Raw genomic sequence first — 24,713 nt, forward strand, 5'->3', positions numbered from 1 at the left:
GCATTTCAATGTGTTCTTTCTGTTGAAGATTTTCTTAATAGATTTCCAGATGTCTATAGAAAGGTTTTTCCTTTATGAAAAAAAAATAAAAACATTTTCCAACCAGAAAAATATAATCCAGAATCCAGAAATACAATGTTTAAACCTAATAACCTAATAGGATTTGGAGAACCTGTGGAAATGGCACTTACATTATATGTGATTTTATACAGTACATTTATTCAACAATATGTACATCTCAACATGTAATTCTATCTAGAATTTAGTTCTATCATTAAAAAAATTATTAGTGCATATTCAGAATTGTACTTTACTTTTAATTTGGATTGACAACATTTATTTGCCTAAGATAAAACTGAAACTATAAAGTCAATGTACCACCACAAGTACAATTATTTTGGAAATAATGTCACAAACAGGTAAAATCATATAAAACACACTTTATTTATTACTTTATAAACAAAACAAAAAAAATGATAAAATGATAAAAAGTAATTAACGGACACATTCACATTTACATTTCAACAACTGCTTGTCTTCTACATCAACAAGAGCATAGTCAAATAAACATTCAGTCAGCAAACTAAATTGTTCTTCCTTAGAACCTATAGGTTTATATAGTTTATTTTAGGTAAACTACTGTACTCCTGCTTTCACTAAACCTTTGAATTACAATAGAAATATTTCATACAGTGTATCATCACAACAGTTTGCATTCAGAATACAGTACTTTGTCATCCTGGAGCAAATATTACTTTGTAAGAGGCATTAATGACCTTTTGAGTGGTATCAACCATGTGCGTCTAGGTGATCACACGTACTAATCACATGCAATTCTCTCCGTTCTACTTTAAAAGACACTCCTCGTCCCCATCTCCAGGTAGGGCCCCTGGCCGTGAACGTGTCCATGCCGATGCTGCCCGTAGATGTGCCTGAATGGAATGGCGAAGGAGGACCGGGGATCCTGGCACAGTCTGAGGGGGTAGGTGGGGAAGGAGGAGTAAAGAGCAGCTTGAGCAGGAGAAGAGGGAGGGAGACATGAGGGGAGAGAGGGCTCCAGGGTTTGCATGAGAGGAGGATGGAGTACCATCTCTGAAAGATAGGGGGAGGTGGTGTTGAACTGTGAAAATGACCCAATTTCAGTGGGAGGGACAGGAGGGTAGGAACCTGGTGTGGATGAGGGGAAATGAGAATAGCCGGTTGGGGGTAGAGGGTGATTAGAAAGAGAGGATGTGGTGTGGGAAGAATTAGAGGGTGGGAGCGATGTAAAGGAAGGTGTAGATGAGGGTATTGAATAGCAAGAGGAGGAAAATGAGGAATTTTGGATTGAAGGAGGGACATGCACTGAGGTGGTAGAGGCTAAGGAAGGAAAGGTGGAGGATGGCAGAGTTTGAGTGAGAACAGATTGAGAAGCATGGCTAGAAGCACATGGTATAAGTGTTGGATTAGGAAAAGGAGGAGGAGGAGTATAGGTGGATGTAGAAGGTAGGAAATTTGGATTATGTAAAGTGGGTGGGATATGGCTGGATGTAGAAATTGGAGGATTTGGATTATGGATAAAGGGTGGAATATGGGTGGACATAGGAGGTGGGGGATTTGGATTAGGGAGGGTGGGAGGAGAATGGGTGGATGTAGATATTGGAGGATTTGGATTATGAAGAGAAGGTGGGATATATGTGGATGTAGAAATTGGTAGATTATGATTAGGGAGAGAGGAAGGGGCATAGGTGGATGTAGAAGGTGAGGGATTTGGATTAGGGAGAGAAGAAGGGGCATAGGTGGATGTAGAAGGTGGGGGATTTGGATTAGGGAGAGAGGAAGGGGCATAGGTGGATGTAGAAGATGGGGGATTTGGATTAGGGAGAGAGGAAGGGGCATAGGTGGATGTAGAAGGTGGGTGATTTGGATTAGGGAGAGAGGAAGGGGCATAGGTGGATGTAGAAGGTAGGGGATTTGGATTAATGAGAGAGGGTGAGGTATTGTTTGATGCAGAATGATGGAGAGATTGATATGAAGAGGGAGGTTGAGATGGATAGGATGAATTTGATGGGGTATGGGGACTAAGGAGATCTTGTGGACAGTTAGATGTAGGGAGAGGTGGGTAGGTAGTAGGTGGGGGTAGCTGGACAGAAGGCAATGGGTGGTACGCTAGCATGGAATCAGTAGGTGGATGTGAGGGAGAAGCTGTAGAAGGGAGAGGAGGGGAAGGTTGAAGAAGTGAGGGATAGGAAGAGGGAGGCAGGGATTCGTACACAGAGGAAGAGGTAGGGAGTTGTTCAGAGGGGGAAGATGATGAAGGAAGAGGTGCATAGAGAGATGCTGTAGTAGAAACAGATGGATAGGAAGATGTAGGCTGGGGAGGAGGAGAAGAAAAAGAAGATGAATTGAGAGGGGGATCAGAAAATTCTGAGGAATATGTCGGTAGAATCATTTGGGTTGAGCTGTCAAGAGAAAAATGGAGAAATATACAAATTATTATAGTTTAAAAGTGACTTGAAAGTTGTTAAAATTTCAGTTGCGATGCTGTTATTAATATTTAATGATAGTGTGTTTTTATTTTTTTATTTGTCTTAACTCTTGAATAATGTCGTGCTGTTGAATGACATTAAATGCATTTTTGCTTGTTCTGTTTTCAGTATAAACTACCCTCTAAAAATCTTTCCTAAAATATTTACATTTCAAGGTGAAAGGAGGTTAGTCTGTTAAAACGTAATTAGTCAAAGCATCGTGTGAAAACCGATTGAATATCACTCACTCAACAATTAGTTGCTCATTATTATCATTGTCTGAAATTGTTGATGTATCTTCGGTGGGTGTTGTAATCTCTGAGATCTGTGGTGATATGAAGGCCTGGCCAAGACCCAGGGACTCTTCTGAGACAGGAGCCTGCTGGAAGGTGGGGGTATCTGGGCTGAAGCTACAAACAGCACTGGAGATCGGGAGGGCAGGTAGAGAAAGGTCCTGGAGGTCTGCGGTGGACTGGGAAATCAGTTCAGTTGAATCACATGGATCACAGGACACTGCAAGAGAAAACAGGTAAAGAGTTAGCACAGCATACACTACACAAAACATCTAATTGATCTATCGATTTCCTATTTCTTAACAAAAACTGAAAGACAGAAAGGAATATTTTATAGAAAGATATTTGTGAAGACATTAAACTGACTGAGAAAAAAACGAAAGGGCCCTTTCAAACTTACCAATATCCAGTAACTCAGTCTGCTGTGTTGATTGACTGTTCAATTTACGCTTAATTCTAGCGTCCCTTTGCCTATATGAGAGAGAAGCATACGTATGGGAAAATTCAAGTCAATAATATGGACTAAAGTCAATAAACAGAGAGACAACAGGTTGATTGAAATTTCTGTATAGAGTGAGTGTGGAATGCATCTCCATATCTGGCACAGCATTTTCGTTTATATTATATTTCCGCAGGTGACTTCAGTAAGAGAGCACCACTTACATATAAAAGCTGAAAACACAGTTATAGGCATGATCAATCCTTTGTGTAAGAACATCAAAATTGGGAATAAGTGCAGAGTCCTCAAAAATAATATCTGCAATTCTTCAAATATGTATATCTATGTTTGGTCAGGTAGTTTTAGGAGTAGTTACATTACCTCTTGCTGTTCATGCCATTCTCTCTGAATCCTTTGGCAAAAGGATTGGATTGGATCTTCAGCTCAGTGATCTAATCAAACAACAGAATCAATACAACACTGAGTAAGACATATGAAAAGTATGACCTTAACTGAAAAAATCTGAATTGTACATCTCAAACACTTGAATACAGTCCTGAAATACCACAGACTCAGTACTTAAATGTTAGATTTGAGAAGTCATATTCAGTGTTTGTTAAGGGCTTACACTGAATGGATGAAAAATGAAAAACATGCCAGGCTTTCTCCTAAAATCTTGCACTGTACCTTACTGTTCTGATAGGCTGTGACAGTGAGGAACTGCGTCTCAGGAAAGACAAAGGAGTATCGTCCTCCTCCCCACATCAGCACATCCCTCGCTTCAATCACGTGTAGACGAGGCTGGTAGCGATGGAGAGAGTGGAGGATGATCTAAGGAACAGAAGGAGAGGGAGAGAGAGGCATGACAGGACTGTACTGAAATGTGATTCGATGTTGGACACATTGTGGCATTCCCACCAGGCACAGAGTGTGATCAGGCACAGACTGACTAAACACACTCATATATATGCACATTTATACAGAATAAATAATGCAGCCTAAAGTAACACTATAAATAAGGAGAGCCTGTGCAACCCGTTAAAGATCCAGAGAGAAAGGGTAGATGCATTAATCTGTCAACCTCATTATAATTTACTCACATGTCCACGTGTGTCCAGTGTGTTGTTGGTCAGTTTAGCATGATGGAAGGAGATGACCCGGCCCTGCCAATGTGCCCCTGTGGCAGGCGAGTCTGGGTGTATGAACACACGGTCAGGAAGCCTGGCCTCCGCTCCACCCACGGCCTGCCAGCTATTGCCCTGGAAACGGTAGCGTGACGCGTCGGCCGGGACCACTTCCAGCAAGAGAATGTAGCGCAAAGAGGGATTCAATCCAGACAGTTTCACTCTGAGCTGGGGAAACATTCGCCTGAGAGAGAATCAGCAAGGGAGAGAGAGAGAGAGAGAGAGAGAGAGAGGGAGAGTTTAATGCAGTGCACTGACAAGAAGAAAACTACTTATTATTATAAAGAGTACATGGATGCTGAGAGAGGGGTTAATACAGAATACATTCCTTCCCTGACAACTTTGGAACTGACACAACTTCTTTATCTTCACCTTAAATGCTCTGAAAAAGTTACCTGTTAACAATTAAAAGGATATTAAAATAACTGATGAACATTTAAACTGGTTAGTTATATGATTAATGAATTTACCGGCCAGTCTTTGTAATGATCATTTCTGTCCCCACACTGCTGAATTGTTTCCATAGTGATGCATTTTCCAGCTCCATTGTAACATTGCCTTGTGCTTTTCCTGTGTCCTCACTGGAAAGGGGCGGGGCCACTAGCCGGGGGGGCACTCTGGCGGCCAAGTCGCATGTGGTAGGAAACAGTGGCCGGTGGACTGGGGTTTCCCGTTCTGAAACACACATTAGCATTTAATTATAGTAGATAATATAGATGCTATCATTGACTGTTATCTTGAAGTTTTTCAGGAGAATTGCTTGGAAAACAAGTTATATTCTCTACTTCTGAATTCCTATATTTATTTTTTTCTGCACTTTTCAGGCATTTTCCTGCACTCTAATTTAACATAATATGGAACACAGCACATTCCATGTAGGGTCTAACGCAGTGACATTTTTACAACAAAAATATGAAAGATTTACACACTTTTACAAAATCAAGCTGCTGAACATTTAATTATGCACATAATCGCTAATTATGTTATTTTAATTTTTTTCTCTTTCTCTGTTTGACATACCTCTATAGCAACAGTCTGTTAGCATCTGAGGTCCCAGAGCCAAGCTCTGGTACATTTCCACACCCAACATTGCTCTTCTTCTTTGCAGTCTATTCCTCAATGTCTTGTTCTTTCCCTTTCAATTTTCTGCTTCTTATCAAGTGTCTCTTCTGTCAGTTTGTTCGCTTGGTCCTATGTTTCTATCTTCCAGTATCAAATGAATATTAACCCTTTTGAGTTCGCTCTTTTCTGTTTCCTCTTTTTGGTCTTTGCCCACTCTGCTCCACAAATGTTTGTCTCTGTCAGTCCCCCTGTCTTAAATAGGTGTGTGAGACTTCACACATTGACCAAATGGCAACACCTTCTCACTTCATCTCTGCATTTATCTGCACATTGGCTGTCTCCCCTCTCTTTCTCCTTGCTGCCTAAACAGACATAATCTCACAGACTTGATAAACAGAATGTTGAGATCAGAAGGGAGATAGGAATATATTTATAGGCACAAACAGGTGATTAATAAATTGGTTATAAAGCATCTTGTGCATGTTTTACAGAGGTATGCATGATGCATGCACACTTCGGTACATACATAGGACGGAGTGTGGCACAGTGGGTAAGGAACTGCGCTTGTAACCGAAAGGTTTCAGGTTCGATTCCCGGGTAAGGACACTACCGTTGTACCCTTGAGCAAGGTACTTAACCTGCATTGCTTCAGTATATATCCAGCTGTATAAATGGATACAATGTAAAGTGCTATGTAAAGAGTTGTGTAAGTCGCTCTGGATAAGAGCGTCTGCTAAATGCCTGTAATGTAATGTAATGTAATGTAGAACCATGTAAGTATGATGAAATACATAGACATTCACAGATATACAGATACATAGCATTTGTCCATGTGCTACCCATTTTTATAAATACTGTAATCTGGAAAGTATTTTCTTAACTCCCTATATTGGTTATTATAATAGAGGCATGCGCACATCCAAAATTTAGCCCAGGTGCCTGGTAAAAAAGAAGAATAATGAAAAATAAGAAAATAATACCAGCACACTGCTATTATGCTCCCAAGTGATTTATTCAACTAAAATCCGTGAGCAGTGACAAAAGTTCACTGTTCACGGATTTTAGCTGAATAAATCACTTGGGAGCATAATAGCAGTGTGCTGGTACTATTTTCTTATTTTGCATTAACTCCCTATATTGCCCATAGTGAGTAAATATGAATGGATCCTACTTCACATTTTTCTTTTGTAAAGTTATTTCTACCGACTGCCACCTACCCCTCCCTTTTCACTTGTGATGTCTATGTGAGGTGGGTGGGTGGATGGGTGGTGGTGGGGGGGGGGGGGGGCATTCCATTTAATGAGGTCTAAATGAGTCCCATTCCTCTGTCTGTGTCCCTCCCTCTCATGCTATCCCAGTAGGAGGTATGCACCAGTATGCAGGTGGAAGGGTGTGATGGTAGCAGTTTGCTCTTACATAAACAGTCAATGAGGGATACAAGAGCATAGACAATAACTATCCAGTATCGCTGAAAGTTAATATGAGATTCATGCTGTGATGCTAGAAAGATATTCATATTTATTTTTGTCATAATATTTAAAGGATGATGACTATTGTGATTTAAAATTTAAAATATTTTCATGCTTCATTATGATTACAATGTTGGTAAACCATCTCCAAATATACATATGTCTCTTTTTGAGGGTCATTTTTTATATCATGAAAAAAAAAATTCTTATTACGTTTCCATCATTCCAGCAGATAAGAATAAAACTTCACTATATGGTATGATCTCAAAATATGTATTTATTTGTATATATCTTTATTTAACTGTATTTATTGAGAATGTATCTTTGATGACTTAAGACAAAATTGATCAGAAATTAGAAAAATGACACAATGCGAAGTTTTAGATTTTAGCAGAGCCAAAGATAATATATAGGTAGCAGTTTTCATCTTATGATTATAATTTTAAAATAGACTTTTTTAAAGTATTAATAAGTAGTTCACACAGACTGAAAGGCTGAAATATAAATATTGCAACTTTCTTCAACATTTAAAGGAATAAAAAGACAGGTTTCTTACACACATCCTAGTCAGACAGAAAATGAGTCAGACAGAAAAATACTGTGTGGTAGTTGCAGTGGTTGTTTTTCTAGCCCATTTGGGCAGGGATGAAAGACCTTGAAAGAAGGAATTTGGCGGAGAGAGGAAATGGAGGTGAGAACCCCCTGCCTGTCACAGAGGGAGGGAGGACACGAGAGAAATTATAATGGCCACAATGATGAGAGTGAGAGGGTGACAGTTCCATTAATGCGTTTATGAGGTGACAGGTGTGGAGAGTTCATTCAGTAGTAGTGCTCAGCATTATTACATTAACACTGAGAGTGAGGATTCATTCAGTGAGTTAAATGGCATGTTACTACACTACAACTGAGAATGAAGCTTCCCTGAGTGTGCATGCTCCCATAGCAGGGCCGGCCCGTGGCATAAACGGTCTATGCGTTTGTTTAGGGCCACAACCGCTAGGGGGGGCCACACGATCTAATGTTTATATAAGGTAAATAACGTTATTTTTGTAATAACGTTATTCATCCCTTATCGCGGAACGTGCGGTATAAATTTTAAATGGAATGGCAACAGAACATTTCATAACAATGTAATGTAAGATGGATTTTACCAAGCGACCCTCCCCACCCTCCCCCTGCTCGACAGAATCCAGCAGCACACCAAATTTGCTTAGGGCCAGCCCTGCTCCATACCATCACAGTGTCTTCAGAAAGTTTTCACCCTCAATTGATTATTTTCTAAATTTTCTGTGTTGCAAAGACAAATGAAAATATATTTAAATTGGATTTTGTCTCCTCCTACATCGGTAACTCCCTTGAGTGTCAAAATGAAATGAACTGTTCTCATAACTTAATTCTTTAATTGTATTAAAATAAGACCTGAAAATTACTACATTGATGTGTATTCAACCCCTTTGTATTAACACCTCAATTGGGCCAGGTGTGTTCCATTTTCTTGAGAGATCACATGAAATATGTTGTAATTCTCTGATATTGATTTTGAATCCACAAGTGTTTGGTTACATGAATGCAGAAAATATCACCAGTTTTGTGAAGTCTAACAATTGAAACAGTAAATCAGCTCTGTAACCCTGTCAAGATTAAGGAACTGTTGTGGAATTTTGAGATGATGTTACTAGCAGGCATAAAGCTGATTATAAATATTATAAAAAGAGGAGCAGTCTTAAGTCCATTTTAAACAAAATGGAAAAAATGTGACACAAACCAGACACTACCAATATCAGGCCATCCTGCCAAACTGAGTATCCAGATGAGAAGGGCCATTGTCATAGAAGTGACCAGGAAGCCAGCTACAACACTGAGAGTTGCCCCACAGGATGGGGGTGAATACTTTCTGAAGGTACTGTGTATATTAACACTGAAAGTCAGGATTCATTAAATGTCTAGGGCATGTTACTCAACTGAACCTAAGAAACTAAAGCATGTACACAGCACATTATTACACTAATATTGAGACTGGGGGTTGATTCAGTATTTGTATTACATAGTATTATATCACAACTGAAAGTGAGGATTTTTCAGTATTTATACTCAGAGATATTGATGCTGAAAGTGAGGCTTCATTCATTGTGTGCCCTGTGCTCCATGCTTATAATTAATGCATAACTACATAACTGTAAAAATTGATGGTTCATTCAGCATTTATGAAGTTAATTATTAAATGAACACTAAGAGTGGCTTTTCATTCAGAAGATAGTGTATATTACTGCACTGACACTGAGAACGAGCATGTTTATAGTGCATTTTCATTGCATAGTTTTACATTAACACTGAGAGACAGGATTCATTCCATTTCTAAACAGTGCAATATTGTTAGTGGTGGTTCATTCAATATATGCAGTAATATTGCAAAAATTCAAAGCAGTCAGTGTTTCTGAGTGTTTCCAGCTTTTCTACTATGACTGGCTGGGTGTTTGTCATGGAAGTTGCGGATGGCACGAATTCTGTGACTTTCCTTGCTATTTTCTATTCCCACAATTTCCTCCCTTTTTAATACTTTCTGTGTAGTTTTGGATGGTAATTGTCAACCTTAACGTAGCCTACAATGTGATGCGTCTAGACCTACTGTAATCATTTTAGCCATATTGCCAAATGCTTGGAAAAACAAAGTGTGACAAAATGTGTATACACATTCTGGAATGTATTGAGAGCAAGATTCCTGCCCTCGTCAGTTGTTCCAATCTGACAATCAACATCTGAATTAGTGGAGTTTTACAACAAACCCTTGAGTGATATATTCAACCTCCATGCACCTATCAAAACCTGGTGGGTTGGTTTTTCTCTCTCTACCCCTTGGTTCACTCCTGAATTGAGAAAAATGAAATTCGCTAGGTGCAGACTTGAGTTTTTTTTTTTTTACAGAAGCTCTAAACTCCCTGTCCACAAGCTGGCCTATTGCGATCACCAGAGGGCTTGTTCCAATGCACTGTAGGAGGTTCATTTAATGTTCTATTCCAACCTTATCAGTAAAAATTATGGAAATGCAAAGCACCTGTTTGCCACAATAAACTGTCTGACCTCAATCCAATTTGCCCATCAAGGCAACAGAGGAGCAATGTAACAGCTTCATTGACTGTTTTTAAAACCACAGACTACGCCCCTTATCTCCAGCTCTGAGCTGGTTCCATTCATACTTATTTATATACATATTTGACAGAATGGAGTATGTCGCTCTGGGGGAGTCTAAATCCTGTTTACATCCCGTCACCTGCGCTGTCCCACAAGGATTTGTCTGTGTTTGTTCACCTTGTACATGCTTCCCCTTAGTCATGTCATCAGGTGGCATGGAATTTAATTCAGCTTTATACATGTACTGCCCCAATCCCCTTTGTTTGTTGCACCCACCTCAACATCTGCCTCAAGGAGCCAAAGGTGTGGATGAAGACATAAAGAAAAAATTCTCACAACTCAGTGGCAGCAAAACTGAGGCTCTTCCCATTAGCACCCCTCATCCAGTCCGGCACACTCCCATCTCACCATTGCAAGTCAAATTATCCCGCTCTCCACCTCAGTCACCAACCTGGGTGTGAAGTTTGATTTTCCACCATCTTTTGAATCCCACATTAACCATCAACATAAAACATAATCCCACATTAACCATCTTTACAACACATCGCTCTGTCACGTCAAAAGTTTTTCCAACTTCAACCCACCCTAACACTCAGATGCTGAGAAGCTTGTGCATGCTTTTGTCTCCTCAAAGCTAGACTACTGCAGTGCGCTCTTCTTTGGGATTCCACAGCCTCCACAGTCTCCAGTACATTCAGAACAGCACCACCATGATCCTGATGAGAGTGCTGAAACACCAACACTTCACACCCATTCTGTCTGCCCTACACTGGCTCCCCATATCCTGTCAGATTTAATTTAAAACTGTTCTTCTCACTTTCGAGTGTATCCACAGCAGTGCACCTTCATATCTGAAGGATCTGCTTACACCACAAAATCCCTTCTATTACCGGTCCAATAACAGTTAGTGACTTTACACCCCTGAGGGGAGCGGGCTTTCTACTCAGCCACCCCCCGTCTGTGGAACATTGTCCCTGACCATCTGAGGGCCCCACAGACTCTGTGCAGGTTTTAGTCTGGACTGAAAACTCATGTTTTTAGGGAAGCGGTTCATGAAAACTGTTATTTACTGTGCTAAGATGTTTCATTGCCACAGATACTTTGTTTTTATCATTTTTAAAAATTCACTCATGTAGCACTTTGATATTGTTTATACAATGAAAAGCACACAATAAATCGAATCTGTTTTATATATATAAACTTGTTTTTTAACATTCCGTGATTTCTGCCACTTAAAAAAAAAAAAATTTCAGTGACTTTCAGCAACTGCCAATATTTTCCGTGTCAAACACCCAGCCTTAATTATGACATATAGTCATATTTATGTGTAGCATTTTAAATAAACTCTGAGAGAGAAATTTCATTCAGGAAGTAGCTTTCAAATAATTTAGTTAGATTAATTAAACTGTTCCGTGTGTTTGTGTAACATCGCACTGTCCTACAAAAATTGGGCATGTTCATCCACGTGCAAGCTTGCAATTACACATGTATTTATTTATTAGGGTGGGGGGGCTATGTACATTTTATAAAGATCAATAGGTACGCTCGGATTCTGCTTACTATCTAGATAACCTAACGCCTCAAAACGCTCCGTTTTTTCAATAGAATACTTCGCAGTAGGCTACTTGCTGCAGTTTCTTTCTAATTCATGTAAGGATTGGCTTGTAGTTGAGTTTGATCAGTAGGCTATATGGCCTACGTCTATTCATTTACTATATAGATTAGTGTATCTGCGCAGAGGTTGCAATAACTGTTGCGATTGATCATGCGGACACTTTAGGAACGGAGAGGCGCAGGAGCGCGTTCCAGGCACGGAAATTCACTAACACACATAGGCTACTCAACGGGGCCTTGACAGACTGTACTGCATCTGACGGGGGGAAACCGAGGAAAAATAGCTCTGCTAAAAGCCCATCTAAAAAAATTGAGCAAACGACAAAACCCTCCAAGTCTTTAATTCCTGAGCAGTGACATAATCACCACGGAACGATGGCGGATTCAAACAGCAGAGAAACAGCAATCGTAGCACCAGACTCTAGTAGTAATGTCGCCGGGGCTGGAGGTGTTGCAGCGCCGGGGGGAGCGACTCAGGCTGCAGGATCCAAGCCTGGCCTGGAATCGGTGAAGGGTCAAAATTTTGACGTTGGCCCCCGCTATACCGACCTACTGTACATCGGGGAAGGGGCTTACGGAATGGTCTGGTGAGATTGCGGTTATATTTCATTCGCTGCAGTAAACGATTGACGATTGCAATTTGCTTATTGGCAGATGTGTTCTATAGCAGAAGAACTAGCCAGAGTAGCGTAATTTTGTACGTTATTTAAAATACTATTATGTTATTGAAGGTAATTTATTACAGTTGTGACTTGCATATTAATACTAATAGATGGTTTGTTTAGTGTGAACTGCTTGAAAGTAAACGCTTACAATCTTACGGACAGTGCTAGTCGTAGTAGCCTACGAATTTACACTGCAGCTGCCAGGGTTTAGTATTCGGTAGTTGGAGCAGAATAGCGCAGCCCTTTTAATTCAACCAGAGCATACGCAGTGGTATTCAACACTGTTCCTGGATATCTATATCTTGTAGGTTTTCGTTTCAACCCCAATTTTTCACACCTGACTCAACTAATTTGCAACTCAATGCAGACCTTTAGCTGTTGAATGAGGTGTGCTTTGTTAGGTTTTGGAGTGAAAACCTACAGGACGGTTGATCTCCAGGAACGGGGTTCGTTACCACTGGTCTGTAGCAATCCTGACAGTCAGCTGTCACAGGTGATAATGCCTATCGGATGTTAACTAGCTAGCTAACTAGTCACTACGGTAAACAACGAATGACAAACAATGAATACATTCATTGATTGACAAATTATTGACGCTACTTACATATAGTGATTTCTGCAGTTTAGCCATTTACAATAGCAGGCATTTTAAACGAAAATTTGCAGACTTTGTACACACGTTACGTGCATACACTGTCATAGATACAAGTCCCACATGCGGTAACGTAGAAAGTATGTAGCCTATTTGAGTCATAATACCCTAGTTTGGCAGCTGAGGGGTTGAAAGTTGAAACCTTTCTTTCTTGAACTGAAGAAAGGATGTCTGGTAGAACACAGTACTCCTGATTTGTAATAATTGAACCTGTGTTAGGCTACTTATATTTATCCATGTTTTCAATGAACATCAGAGGGATTGTGTCTTTATATAACAGCTAGCAGACATAATTTAAGTCTTTCACATCCATGTGTAAGTCATGGTAGCTCAAGCAGGCTTGCATTTGAGTCATGTTCTTTGACAGAACATGGAGAAGGCACCTGATAACAGTTAAACTTAGTATTCACCTTCTCATCTGTGTCAGTTCCATGACTTGAACTGATAACTCCTGACCCTGCATGCCCTTCTGCATAATAATCTGTATAATCTAATGCCCAGTTTAATTGTGCATGCTCCCTCTCCTCTCCCAGCTCAGCCTATGACAATGTGAACAAGCTGCGTGTGGCCATCAAAAAGATCAGCCCGTTTGAGCACCAGACTTACTGCCAGCGCACGCTGAGGGAGATCAAGATCTTGCTGCGGTTCCGCCATGAGAACATCATTGGCATAAACGACATCCTGAGGGCCCGGCACATCGATAACATGAGGGATGTGTATCCTTTGGAAAGAGGTTCTGGGTGTGGCTAAGGAACATCACAGTCTGAGTCTCATACTTACTGCTGGGGGATGTAGTTTATTCTACATTAAAAATCAAAGGAGCTGTAGTTTGTTAGCTGGGCCATACACAGACATGATGTTATTGGCCATGAGAGCAGTGTTACCGAGATGGCTTAAGAAAAGAAACAACAGAAACTGCCAAAGAAATGTGTGCACAGTTACATAATATGTTCCTTGGCTACATAATGTGGCTGGTTATTATTTTTTTATAGTTGTCTGAAGAGTATTCTATGAGTAAGAATCTCTGAAGAGTATTGGACTGGAATGAACTGGTGCTTTCAAATTGAACTTAATGTTATTTGGTTCCAGATCTCAGGCCTGGTTTGAGGCAGCAGTATGAGTGTGCTTTGGGACTGTGGATCATAATAAATTATGTTAGTGGACCATAATAACAGACAAAAAAAATCTCTGTCCTGTAACAGACAGTAGAAAGTTAAGGACGAAAAGTTGTATCCCTCACAATTCCATTAGCCTGGTGGCCACATCAGTCTACATCTTTGTAATGTGAGGGCGATACAGATGTCCAGTGTTATTGATCACAAGCATCTTTGCTCTTGTTAATCATGACAAACTGCAGTGTTGCACAGCCTAATTCTGCGCCTAATTAAGTAGAGTGTAAATTTGCCTAATAACATTAAGATCATCTTTCAGAGGCAAGCAGTAATAGCAGGCTGTTAATTACCAGAACCAATGTCTTTTCCTAGTGTGATCAGTATGCATGTGTATGAACAGACAGATCATAGCTGCCAAATGGCTTTACACCAATGTGGGGGGCTTATTCTGCATGTTCATTAGTAAGCAGCGAGCTCTGTCTTTCAGATATGATAAATATATTTGCTTTTCTGAAATACAATATTGGTCATGTGTAATTCAAGGACTCTGCATTTTTTTGTATTGTGTATGGTTTGAGACTTTTCTAGAACATCTGACTGTTTTTGTGAGTGCACAGCAGTTCCTAACATGCCTTTAAGTATATTGATTACATTTGACTATGCTACGATGTTAAAAAAGACCTACAGTATGATGTGCATGTACAGTCATCTTAATGCTGAGTGAATGACTCCCATGACTGTGATCATGGGAATTGTGTGTAAAGTTGTGACCCTTGACCCTTGGATCTCTCACAGCTATATTGTACAGGATCTGATGGAGACAGACCTATACAAACTGCTGAAGACTCAGCAGCTGAGCAATGACCACATCTGCTACTTCCTCTATCAGATCCTGAGAGGCCTCAAGTATATCCACTCTGCCAACGTGCTCCACAGAGATCTCAAGCCCTCCAATCTCCTCATCAACACCACCTGTGACCTCAAGGTGAGGTCCACCTGCATTAGCATGCAGACAAAGCTCACTAAGGAGCCCTTCTACACACAGTCTAATATCAATATTAAAGGCACACTTCCTATGCACAATGGTAAATGCGAGAGACAGGTTGCTACTGTTGATTACAATGTGCCATTCATGTTTAGGCTGTATTGCACATTTATACAAACTTTTGATGTGATGAATTTATTATGCTTTATTCTTCTTGTTTTTTTTTCATTGAAATAACTAAAAAGTTGGCAATGCTAAAAGGTACAAATCAATCTCCTAATCATAAAGTAGCACTTTATTTCCTTTATAGACAGGAAATAAAGCGCTGCTTTATTTCACAGGATATTAGTATTAGGCAGCAGTCTTTGGATAACAAAAGTGAGAAAATCTCATAATATTAAGGCTCACATCCACATAGTGATGCATCTACAACCTTACTCATTGATATTGTGTGCTAGTGCAGTGTATTGCATAGGTGTAATTTATGGAGCCATACACTGTCTTTATCATTGTCAGTCCTTGTGTCCGTGTATTTTAGCGTTTCCCTCCTCTTGTTAGATCTGTGATTTTGGGCTGGCGCGCATAGCTGACCCAGAGCACGATCACACAGGTTTCTTGACAGAGTATGTGGCCACACGCTGGTACCGTGCCCCTGAAATCATGCTGAACTCCAAGGTACGAGTGCTTTTATTAGGTTGTCTATAGTGTATCCTGTTTGCATTAGCCTCTTTAGAGCTTTACCTGAGTGTCGCTGTAGTGTTAAGGTTCTATGTAACCCCCTATGGCACAGTACGTGTACAATAGCTTGGCATGACCAACATGAATTTTTTTTCTGGATGGTTCCTAGATGAGTCAAGAAAATGGCTGCACATTCTTTTCGTAAACAAACCTATCTGCTTATCTGAATTACTATTTATATTTTTGTAAGAAAAGGTGACAACAAAATAGAGAGGAAAGAGGAGTGTAAAATATTTGGACTGTAGCTGATTTTATTGGGTTGTAGTTTAATTAAGTTTTTCTTTCCTTTACTAAGTTCATGTGTGGGATATGCTGGTTAAATCCTGTCCTACTCATTGAGAGAGTTGCCTGATAGTGATGGGAGAATGAGGCGTCATTAAACCAAAAAATGGTTGATATTACCATGTGCTACGAGTGACCGAACTGAACCAGTCATTGTGTTTTCCTGTGTAGAGAAACATATTTTCAGTGGTTTGAACAACTCAATAATTGAGAGGTCCATCAACTCCTCTAATTATGCTGCATGTGAAACCTCACTCCCCCATCACTACTTGGTTTGCAGATGGTGAACTGAACAAAACACACATGGTTGGTTAATTCATCCAAAGCAAGAGCAGTGTACATTCTTGTGTGCAGTACGCAGTCTAGAAATGGTCATTGACATGGCGAAATTACCTTACACTTGATTTTTTAAAACACTTTTAAACCCATTTCAAATAAATATGTCCTTGTCTTATTGTATTGTTATGCAACATAACTCCCACAGACATACTTTTATCTTTTGTTGTGCCTATACTGCCTCTGTGCCATATTATATAATAATGTATTATTATTATATCTATAATGTGTTGTCTTTACTAGGTTTGTACATTTCTGTATTCTTGTATTTACTTCACTGAATAGGTTTGTTCTAGTACTGAGCATGTCCCTACTGAGCCATGTTGTGCGGCTGAGCTGTGTTGCATGGTTATTTCAGGGCTACACCAAATCTATCGATATCTGGTCAGTGGGTTGCATTCTGGCTGAGATGCTCTCCAACAGGCCCATCTTCCCAGGGAAGCACTACCTGGACCAGTTGAACCATATACTGGGTTAGAGCATTTATGAGCGGCTAATTATTACTTTTCCTTTCGATGTCATTCTGATGAGCTGTAATGGTGTGAAACGTGATTCTGCCCCTTCTCAGGCACCCTCGGCTCCCCCTCTGAGGATGATCTGAAATGCATCATCAATAAGAAAGCCAAGAGCTACCTGCAGTCCCTGCCCCAGAAACCCAAGATCCCCTGGAACAAGCTCTTTCCTAAGGCTGACAGTAAAGGTATGCACAATGCTCATATACAGTTATTTTTGTATGTGCATTCACATGTAATGCTACATTGTGCACCGTTAATTGTTTTAAAAACACGCAAACAATCTAGTTGCTTGCTCACATGTGCACACAGCACTGTTAACCACTCCAGAGGCTCACTGGCAGGGTAATTTCCCCTTCAATGCTAGCAGAGGTCACTAAACACGGAACAGTATTCATTCTGGTTTGCACAGATTGAACAATTTGTGCAATCTAATGAATGCACAAACTCTATTGAGTACATTGAACCATGTGCTCATCATTTTCTGTCTCCTTGTCCTCTCTCAGCTCTAGATTTATTGGATCGCATGTTGACCTTCAACCCCAACACACGCATCACTGTGGAGGAGGCTTTGGCCCACCCATACCTGGAGCAGTACTATGATCCCACTGATGAGGTATTCGATTACCTTATGCTACAGTCATTTAGCGGACATTCTTATCCAGAACAACTTACAATACAGGAGAAACATTAGCGCATTCACATAAGAGGTCTTCATGGGTCTATGTGGACCCGAAAAACTCAAGGTAAGACCCGAGTGGGTTCTGGTCCACAGCTCTGAGTCATCTTATCAGGTACGGGTTTGAATTGAAGTAATAGCCATGGGTCTTGGGTAATTGTGACTGAAACTGACTTACTCGAGAGGACCCAAGAGGGCCCAACCTGTTTTTATGCAATCTATGCACATTATCTTACCTGAGATGAGCGAGTGTCGTAGCCTGCCTCTGCCCAGTGCCCAATGCTACCATCAGCGCATGATGTCCAATCTATCAGCCCAATGGTTCCTAACATTTTTTTTCTACAGACATTTACTTTTTTTTTGGTGAGCTGGTGGAGTCAATTTTAATATTATCCTATTTCAGATAGAAACTTGGTTTGCATTTTTTCTTAATTGTGCATAGCCTTCCTTTTCTCTTTTAGCTGAACAGACCGCAAGGAAGCTGTCCAAGTACATTTACTGGTTTGCTGAGGCCCACTCATTTTGTTCAGTGCAGTGACTGTGCAGCTTGGCAATGGAACTAATCAATCGATCAATCAGTGTAGCCTGTTTGAAATTTGAAACTCCTCCAATCATCACGTGGATCAAAGAAACAGATTTCAAATTCTTAAAATGTTTTGGATTAAATTAAGTACTAGTAGGCAATTTAAGAAAGTAAATTAAATATGATTTTTGAAAAAATATTAAATGCATTATTACTTTTTAGTTAAGCTTTCAGACTGGCAGCAGACCTTTTTTAATTTTAATTACATGGTCTTTTTTTTGCTGTGTGGGCATGTTCATATTGTTCTTGCACACAGAGAGATTAGTCAGTGCTCCATGTTGGAAATGACAGCTGTTTTGTTCACATTGACAAATAAACATTTTGTGTGAAGCCCCACTGTTTTGTAACCGAATTACTGGACATGCCTTATACACAGGAAGACTTTTTATGGTGTTTGGCAGTTCTGTGCCAAAAGAATGTGCGAAAGCCCTCAAGGTATGGGCCAATTATGAATGCACTCTGTCCATGCACGTTTGGAACCTCCATAAACTTGTACTAGCACATAAACACTAGCGTAACCACATTACATTTATCATTGTGCAAACTTTGATTTTACAGGATGGTCTACGATTTCATGCTGTAGAAGAGCTCTGAGTGAGTTCTCTTGCAGTGTCTAGATTGAGGGAGAGGTCTTGCAGTGGACCAGTGGCCTTAGCCTGGTTGATCTTGAAACGGCAGACTGCCATCCAGCAAGTGAGGAGTCATGTCAGCTTGCCTGAAGGACAAGAGACCTCTGTGTCAGATGGCGGGCAAGAGAGGAAAAGCTATCGTCCAAACAGAAATGGCATGAGAAGCCTGGAGGGGAGATGACAAACCCAAGAGATTGCATGTAAAGGGAAAAGGAGGGATTGCTCTGGCCTACCTACTACTGGGCAAGGCATACCTATTACTGAGGCTTACTTGCACCTGCTTGTTTTATTTTGCCTTATCACTTGCTGAAGGTTTATCTACTGAGGTACACCTATACCTCTGCACCTTAAACTGATATCAATACTAAGACACCATCATTGGTACAAGCCTTGGGGCAATAATTTTTTCTTCTTCTTCTATATAAAAATGGCGTTAGCTTTTTCATAATGAATCATATCACTGCACTTATCTACACTGGCCCATTTAACACGGAGCTTTACCTGAAACGGGGCAATTGTATCATTAACAAACTGATATGCCACGTGTATCTAACCCTGTCTGTTGTTTTTTTTTTTTTTTGGAGTCACTGTTACTATCACTTAGCACCGTGTGTTAACTCTGTGTGTACACAGCCAGTTGCAGAAGAGCCCTTCACATTTGACATGGAGCTGGACGACCTGCCCAAAGAGGTGCTGAAGGAACTCATTTATGAAGAGACAGCACACTTCCAGGCTAATTACCAGGGATCCTGAGAAATTATGGGATGGAAAGAGGTGAGGAGGAGCACGAAGCATAATTTAAGAACTTGCACATGCAGAGTACACACAATCTGGGTTGTCAGATATTCGAAATATGAGCTTGCTGAATCTTGAAATGAAAAAAAAATTGAGTTATTACAATTTTAGTTGCCAAACAGCATCCAGCTGTTTGGCACCTAAAATAATATGTGTATTGATGAAATTAAATAAAATATAATAAAATAATAAAAATATTTTAATTGGACTATATAAAAAACAAAGGAAAAAGTTAAATGTTTATTGTTTGGAAATAATTTATTTAGAAATAAAATCCAGTAAATAAAATTCTAATAAATAATCTTGCAAAAGTTTAATAAAAAGTTTAATAAAACTTTGCTGACATTGTACACTGTGCTTTGTCTAATTATATGAAATTAAATAAGGATCATTAAGGATCATTCTTTTCAAAGCAAGTATAATATTCTCAAAATGTATTTCATACAGGGTCTTATGTAATAAAAAAACTGATACTTTTAGGTGGCTTTCACAGACACTTTTTCCAAAAAGTAACAGAGATGGAAAAAAATGTCCAAAACCCAGGATTCTAACATTTTTCAGATAAGTTGACAAATTTAGGAGCACACTAATGCATCCCAATTAGTAGATGTGCGCCTAAATAATGTTTCCAGTCATTCCACATCAAAAGCAAATGCACCTAAAAAGGGGAGCACTCTAGAGCCCTGAAAGCAATCTGGTTTGGATCCCAGCAAAGGTTGACAAAACGCCAATGACAGACTCGCAATAGAAGAAGGCAATAAAAAGCATTGAATCAATACTACGTGGTCTCTTGGACCTGCACCTACATGGTAAAAGCAAAGTGTATTAAAAATACCCTTAAATAATAGCAGAATGTGCACTTTACCAACATGTGAATTGTTTGATTAGTTTAGTTTTATTTTTTTTTGGTCTTAACAATTTTACCATGCATTTATGAGAAAGTTGATAAATAATACCAAGTCATTGTATCAGTAATCAAAATCAAAACATAATATTCTCTGCCAGATAAAAAGGTATAGGCTGAAGCCTGAGCTTATTGTACCTACACTTAATACAAACATTACCCTTATTCTGCCTGAAATAGCAGTTTAACAAAACAAACCAAAAAATAAACTGAAATAAAGCAACATATCAGCATAAAACAGAAACAAATAGACAGATTATGAATCTAAAATTGTTCCAGATATTATGGAGCTCACCTTACATGTATTATTATGGCTCTGTAAGTACAGTGGACACCATAATATTTGGGACAAACACATATTTTTTCTTGATTTAACTCCGTACTTCATAATTTTAGGTTTGTAATCAAACAATTTTTATATGATTAAAGTTCAGAATCTCAGCTTTTATTAAAGGGTGTTTTAATACATTTTGGTTTGTAGAAATAACACTTTACCACATAGATATAACAGCACTTTTTATGCATATCATATAACCATTAAAAAAATATTTTATTCATTATTCTTGGACTCGTCTTAAATGTGAAATGTTGTATGATGATTATTTGATGTAACTTTTTGTTTCTTTTATATTTCAGATGTGAAGAGTTGACAAAGTAACACGCAGGTTAGAAGCAACCTTAAGAAAGCGAAGTGTACTGTATACAAAAACACTGAGATGTACAAAAAAACACATTTATACATGGATGATGGAAGCCATGTCTTAATTTTGGGGCTCGTATTTGTCAGCTTTAAATACACAACGGTTTACTTATCTGTATTTTAATTGAGGGGACTCGTTACGTATTCCATCCCTCATTCACAAACCTCCATTTCCTTGCTTTTCACTTCTCCTTTCCACTAAATTTGACATTATTAATGCTGTACCCCATAGCTCACTATATTTCTCATCTTGCTATGTCACCCCTCAGTCTCCTTTTATAGTTCAGGAGAGAGGGAGTGCGAGGGATGGGTATGGATTTCTGTATATGGCGTCATTCATTTTGCTTGTGGCAATTTTGTGTATTATGAACAATTACCAGTGAAGTGGCTTCTGTGGATCATGGCATTTCTGTTCAGGGTATTGAGTACTTTACTTTTCAGAGAAATCAAATGTAATGTTTGTGCATATTGGATTCACCATCCTCTTTTGGCTTTTGGTATCTCCACATTCCCTCTCTCCCTTGCTCTCTTCAGCACTTGTAATTGTGTTCAGCCTTTTGCTGTAAATATATTTTGTGATCTCTAGGGCTTTGTTCAGAAGTTGAGATTTATGATTCCTGGTAATGAAGATGTATGGCTTTTGATTATGATAACAGTGGTTGACGCCAGTGGTTAAGTGAATTTCCACAGTTCACTATTGTCCTTTCTTCAGTGTCTTGCTCCGTTTGTGAGATTGTTTTGGACGGTATACTTAATGGGGAAAATATGGCAAGTTGGCTCTTCCTATGACTTTAATTGGGGACCTGCGTGCTAAATTACCCCTGACCTGTTTCCTATACGCTGCATGGCATCACCTCTTTGCTTTGAGCTGTGCTTTCCCTTATCTACCAGTCATTCCTTTGTACACCTCCACCCATCCATTTCTTCCATCTCCTGTTGAAGCATCTACAGTGCGCTGTCTGTCCATCTTCAGCCTTGTGGGGCGCTACACTATGTTTCCCTGACTTTTCAGTTTCATATGCAGCTGCCTATATACACACGATTGCAATCCTCCATTTGTAGATACGTTGTCCATCACTGCATTTTATTGTCTCCGTCTTGATTCTGAAAGGGCTCACATAAGGCCTATGCCTTATAATTAGGATTGCCTACTTTAGACGGATATCTTGGTGTGACACCTGCCTATAAAAATGAATTGTATTTTTTATCCTTGTTAGTTTCTAGATTAAATCACTGAATGAACAACTCTTTAATCTAAAGAACCAGCAACAGCAGTGTCACTGTTAACTTCTCAGTAGCTCAATGCCACTGCAGCTCTGTTGAAGTGAAAATGCCTTTTAGAGGAAATCCTGTTCCCTTTTAGATACAAGCTTTTATTTTATCCAAAGCAGGAATTTAAGATCCTGTATTTATTGTAACAAAATGGACTGTTATTGGAAGGTTGTGGCACTTGATATGCTTAAAGCACTCCTGATGGTGAGCGTTGGCCACACAGGTTCACCTGACAGAACCAGATTCTGCACTGTCATCTCTTTCATATAGCGGCTGGATAAATGCATGTTCCATGGACAGGTAAATTATAGCTAAATATATAACTACTACTACTGAGGTTTCTTTGACAGGTGTAAAATCATTATGAATGAACAGGACTAATTTGAATTGCATTTAAACATCGTATACAGGACCCATAAATCAACAAATTTATAAGAAATCTTATTGTATTTATTGCTGTTGTTAATATGATTCATATTATTGTTGTTATATTGGTAAGATTTTGAATGCTTTTTTTAAAACAGAAATGGAGCTGAAGTTATACATTTTGTTATTTAATTTGTCTGGTATTATTTCTCATATCTTTCTTTTTTCATTTGGGTGTAAAACTAAGTCCTGTTTCAGGATAATCTGTATTTTGTTTTTTAATATTAAAATGAATTATTTAAGAGTAACTGTAAGGCATATCATATGCTCAAAGATTGATATTATAAAGGTCTAAACTGAAAATGGGTATTATGAATTAAAACAATGCAACAAATAATTATAGAAATATTAATAAAAATTCCTGTTATTGTGAAATGAGTTTGTCTTTATTACAGTCATTGAAAGTAATCTGCTGTTATGTTACAATTCTACCTATAAAATATTATAAACATGGGTGTGATCACAGTCCGCAGTGAGGCTAAACACTGTTTATCACTCTGTAATGTTTGAGCGAGAGTTGTGTAAACAGTGTTGAGCTGCAACTGTTTTTTCTTTTAAATGCAGCTTACATTTTTACTCACAATATACTAGGCAATATTAAAGTTTAATTGATCATCCTTGCTGTATGAACACACATTTCTCAAAACAGGAGTAGCTTTACAAATCCTTACTAATTTTGTATTGAATTCTGACTGTGCCAGCCTCTTCTGTGACTGGTGGTGCCCTAAGGTGGCACATCAAATGGCTGTTGCCCAGGGAGGGATGGTTTTCATTTGTAGGATTTTACTGGTCTCATTGGCAGGACCAGCAATGCCTGCACTGTTGGTAAAAATAAGAATTAATTGATGCTCTGTCTCATTGTACTGAGAGTTCCCATTTAGGAGCTGAGTGAGGAGCAGCTGACCTCTCAATATTGGTGGAATGCCTGCAGGTTTCAGGTCTACTTTTGATAATTCAACAAAAATCAAACTACCATTTTGAACATATTGAAGACAACGTGTAATTCTGTCTGTACCTGTGTGTCCAGAGTGTGTCCAAACTCATGACAACATCATCAATCCTCTGTAACATGATGGACAAAACGTCTTTGCGGGTCCCAGTTAGTCTGTGTCATAAGTTGTGTGTCTGGTTAGGTCACTGTTTGTTCCCACAAGTCACAGGTTGATTGAGATTTTTCTCATTCAAGACATTTTTGTGCTTGTGAAATTTCAAGAGGAAACATAAGTGGAAGTTCACACAGATCACACACACCGAGTCGACACCACAGGGCATTAACATATATAGAGGAAGACTGAGGTTTAGTGGTCTGGCTAAACATCACACTGCCTTGGAGTGACTTCTTGGAAATCTGTGGGGTCTTTCCATCCTAGACAGCATGTAATGCATGATGTAATGAAATGCATTCTATTCCCAATGCTGTTTCCTCAGAGTCAATAATACCATTATTCTGTATGTCAGTGCTATTCTGCTTACATTTTATGAGGTCCAAATTGTTTAAAATTGATGCTGGCGGATAAAAGGTTGCATATATTGTTCTGTAAATAGGAATCCATTTCTCTGCCTGCATCAATTTTAAACTATTTGGACCTCCTGAACTTTCTTCTGTTGACCTGGACTGATGTTCCTGATATTAAGTTTTCAAGATTCAATATTCAAGATTAAAAAAAACTTTATTATCACATAGTGTTAGAAAATTGTCTTAGGTTAGGGGCTCACAAACAACATAAAAACATACACCCATGAAAG

At 39.2% G+C, this 24,713-nt stretch overlaps 2 protein-coding genes across 4 annotated transcripts; one reads left to right on the top strand and one right to left on the bottom strand.

The window, feature by feature from the left end:
* Positions 1-425: 425 nt before the first annotated feature.
* Positions 426-12,600, bottom strand: tbx6 (T-box transcription factor 6). Of its 2 annotated transcripts, none has more exons than XM_035403964.1 (8): positions 12,519-12,600; positions 4,894-5,098; positions 4,340-4,607; positions 3,927-4,070; positions 3,621-3,691; positions 3,201-3,271; positions 2,756-3,020; positions 426-2,441 (listed from the first exon to the last, which is right to left on the bottom strand). In XM_035403964.1, exons 2-8 carry the CDS (start codon positions 4,968-4,970, stop codon positions 851-853), a joined length of 2,487 nt encoding a protein of 828 aa, XP_035259855.1. In that variant the 5' UTR covers positions 4,971-5,098; positions 12,519-12,600; the 3' UTR covers positions 426-850. The 2 variants fall into 2 exon arrangements, with proteins under 2 accessions (XP_035259855.1, XP_035259854.1); XM_035403963.1 differs by lacking the exon at positions 12,519-12,600 and adding an exon at positions 5,444-5,772.
* LOC118220249 (mitogen-activated protein kinase 1-like) lies at positions 11,621-23,342 on the top strand. 2 transcript variants are annotated; one of them, XM_035404027.1, is made up of 9 exons: positions 11,627-12,284; positions 13,548-13,730; positions 14,922-15,111; positions 15,670-15,786; positions 16,826-16,940; positions 17,036-17,167; positions 17,486-17,595; positions 19,504-19,644; positions 21,206-23,342. In XM_035404027.1, exons 1-8 carry the CDS (start codon positions 12,073-12,075, stop codon positions 19,621-19,623), a joined length of 1,179 nt encoding a protein of 392 aa, XP_035259918.1. In that variant the 5' UTR covers positions 11,627-12,072; the 3' UTR covers positions 19,624-19,644; positions 21,206-23,342. The 2 variants fall into 2 exon arrangements, with proteins under 2 accessions (XP_035259919.1, XP_035259918.1); XM_035404028.1 differs by lacking the exons at positions 19,504-19,644; positions 21,206-23,342 and adding an exon at positions 18,800-19,056 and having other exon boundaries at positions 11,621-12,284.
* Positions 23,343-24,713: the final 1,371 nt, after the last annotated feature.

Source organism: Anguilla anguilla, chromosome 2 (assembly GCF_013347855.1).
Source record: "Anguilla anguilla isolate fAngAng1 chromosome 2, fAngAng1.pri, whole genome shotgun sequence".
In the NCBI taxonomy this organism is placed as follows: domain Eukaryota; kingdom Metazoa; phylum Chordata; class Actinopteri; order Anguilliformes; family Anguillidae; genus Anguilla; species Anguilla anguilla.

What these genes read in the sequence shown, in the direction of transcription:
- tbx6 (XM_035403963.1), bottom strand. Translation starts at nt 5,513, where the DNA reads ATGTTGGGTGTGGAAATGTACCAGAGCTTGGCTCTGGGACCTCAGATG. An exon ending in CAGCCTATCAGAACAGTAAG is followed by an intron (nt 3,692 to 3,926) that starts GTACAGTGCAAG and finishes TTGTTTGATTAG; the next exon opens with ATCACTGAGCTGAAGATCCA. An exon ending in GACTGAGTTACTGGATATTG is followed by an intron (nt 3,021 to 3,200) that starts GTAAGTTTGAAA and finishes TTTCTCTTGCAG; the next exon opens with TGTCCTGTGATCCATGTGAT.
- LOC118220249 (XM_035404027.1), top strand. Translation starts at nt 12,073, where the DNA reads ATGGCGGATTCAAACAGCAGAGAAACAGCAATCGTAGCACCAGACTCT. An exon ending in ACACCACCTGTGACCTCAAG is followed by an intron (nt 15,112 to 15,669) that starts GTGAGGTCCACC and finishes TCCTCTTGTTAG; the next exon opens with ATCTGTGATTTTGGGCTGGC. An exon ending in TCCTAAGGCTGACAGTAAAG is followed by an intron (nt 17,168 to 17,485) that starts GTATGCACAATG and finishes GTCCTCTCTCAG; the next exon opens with CTCTAGATTTATTGGATCGC.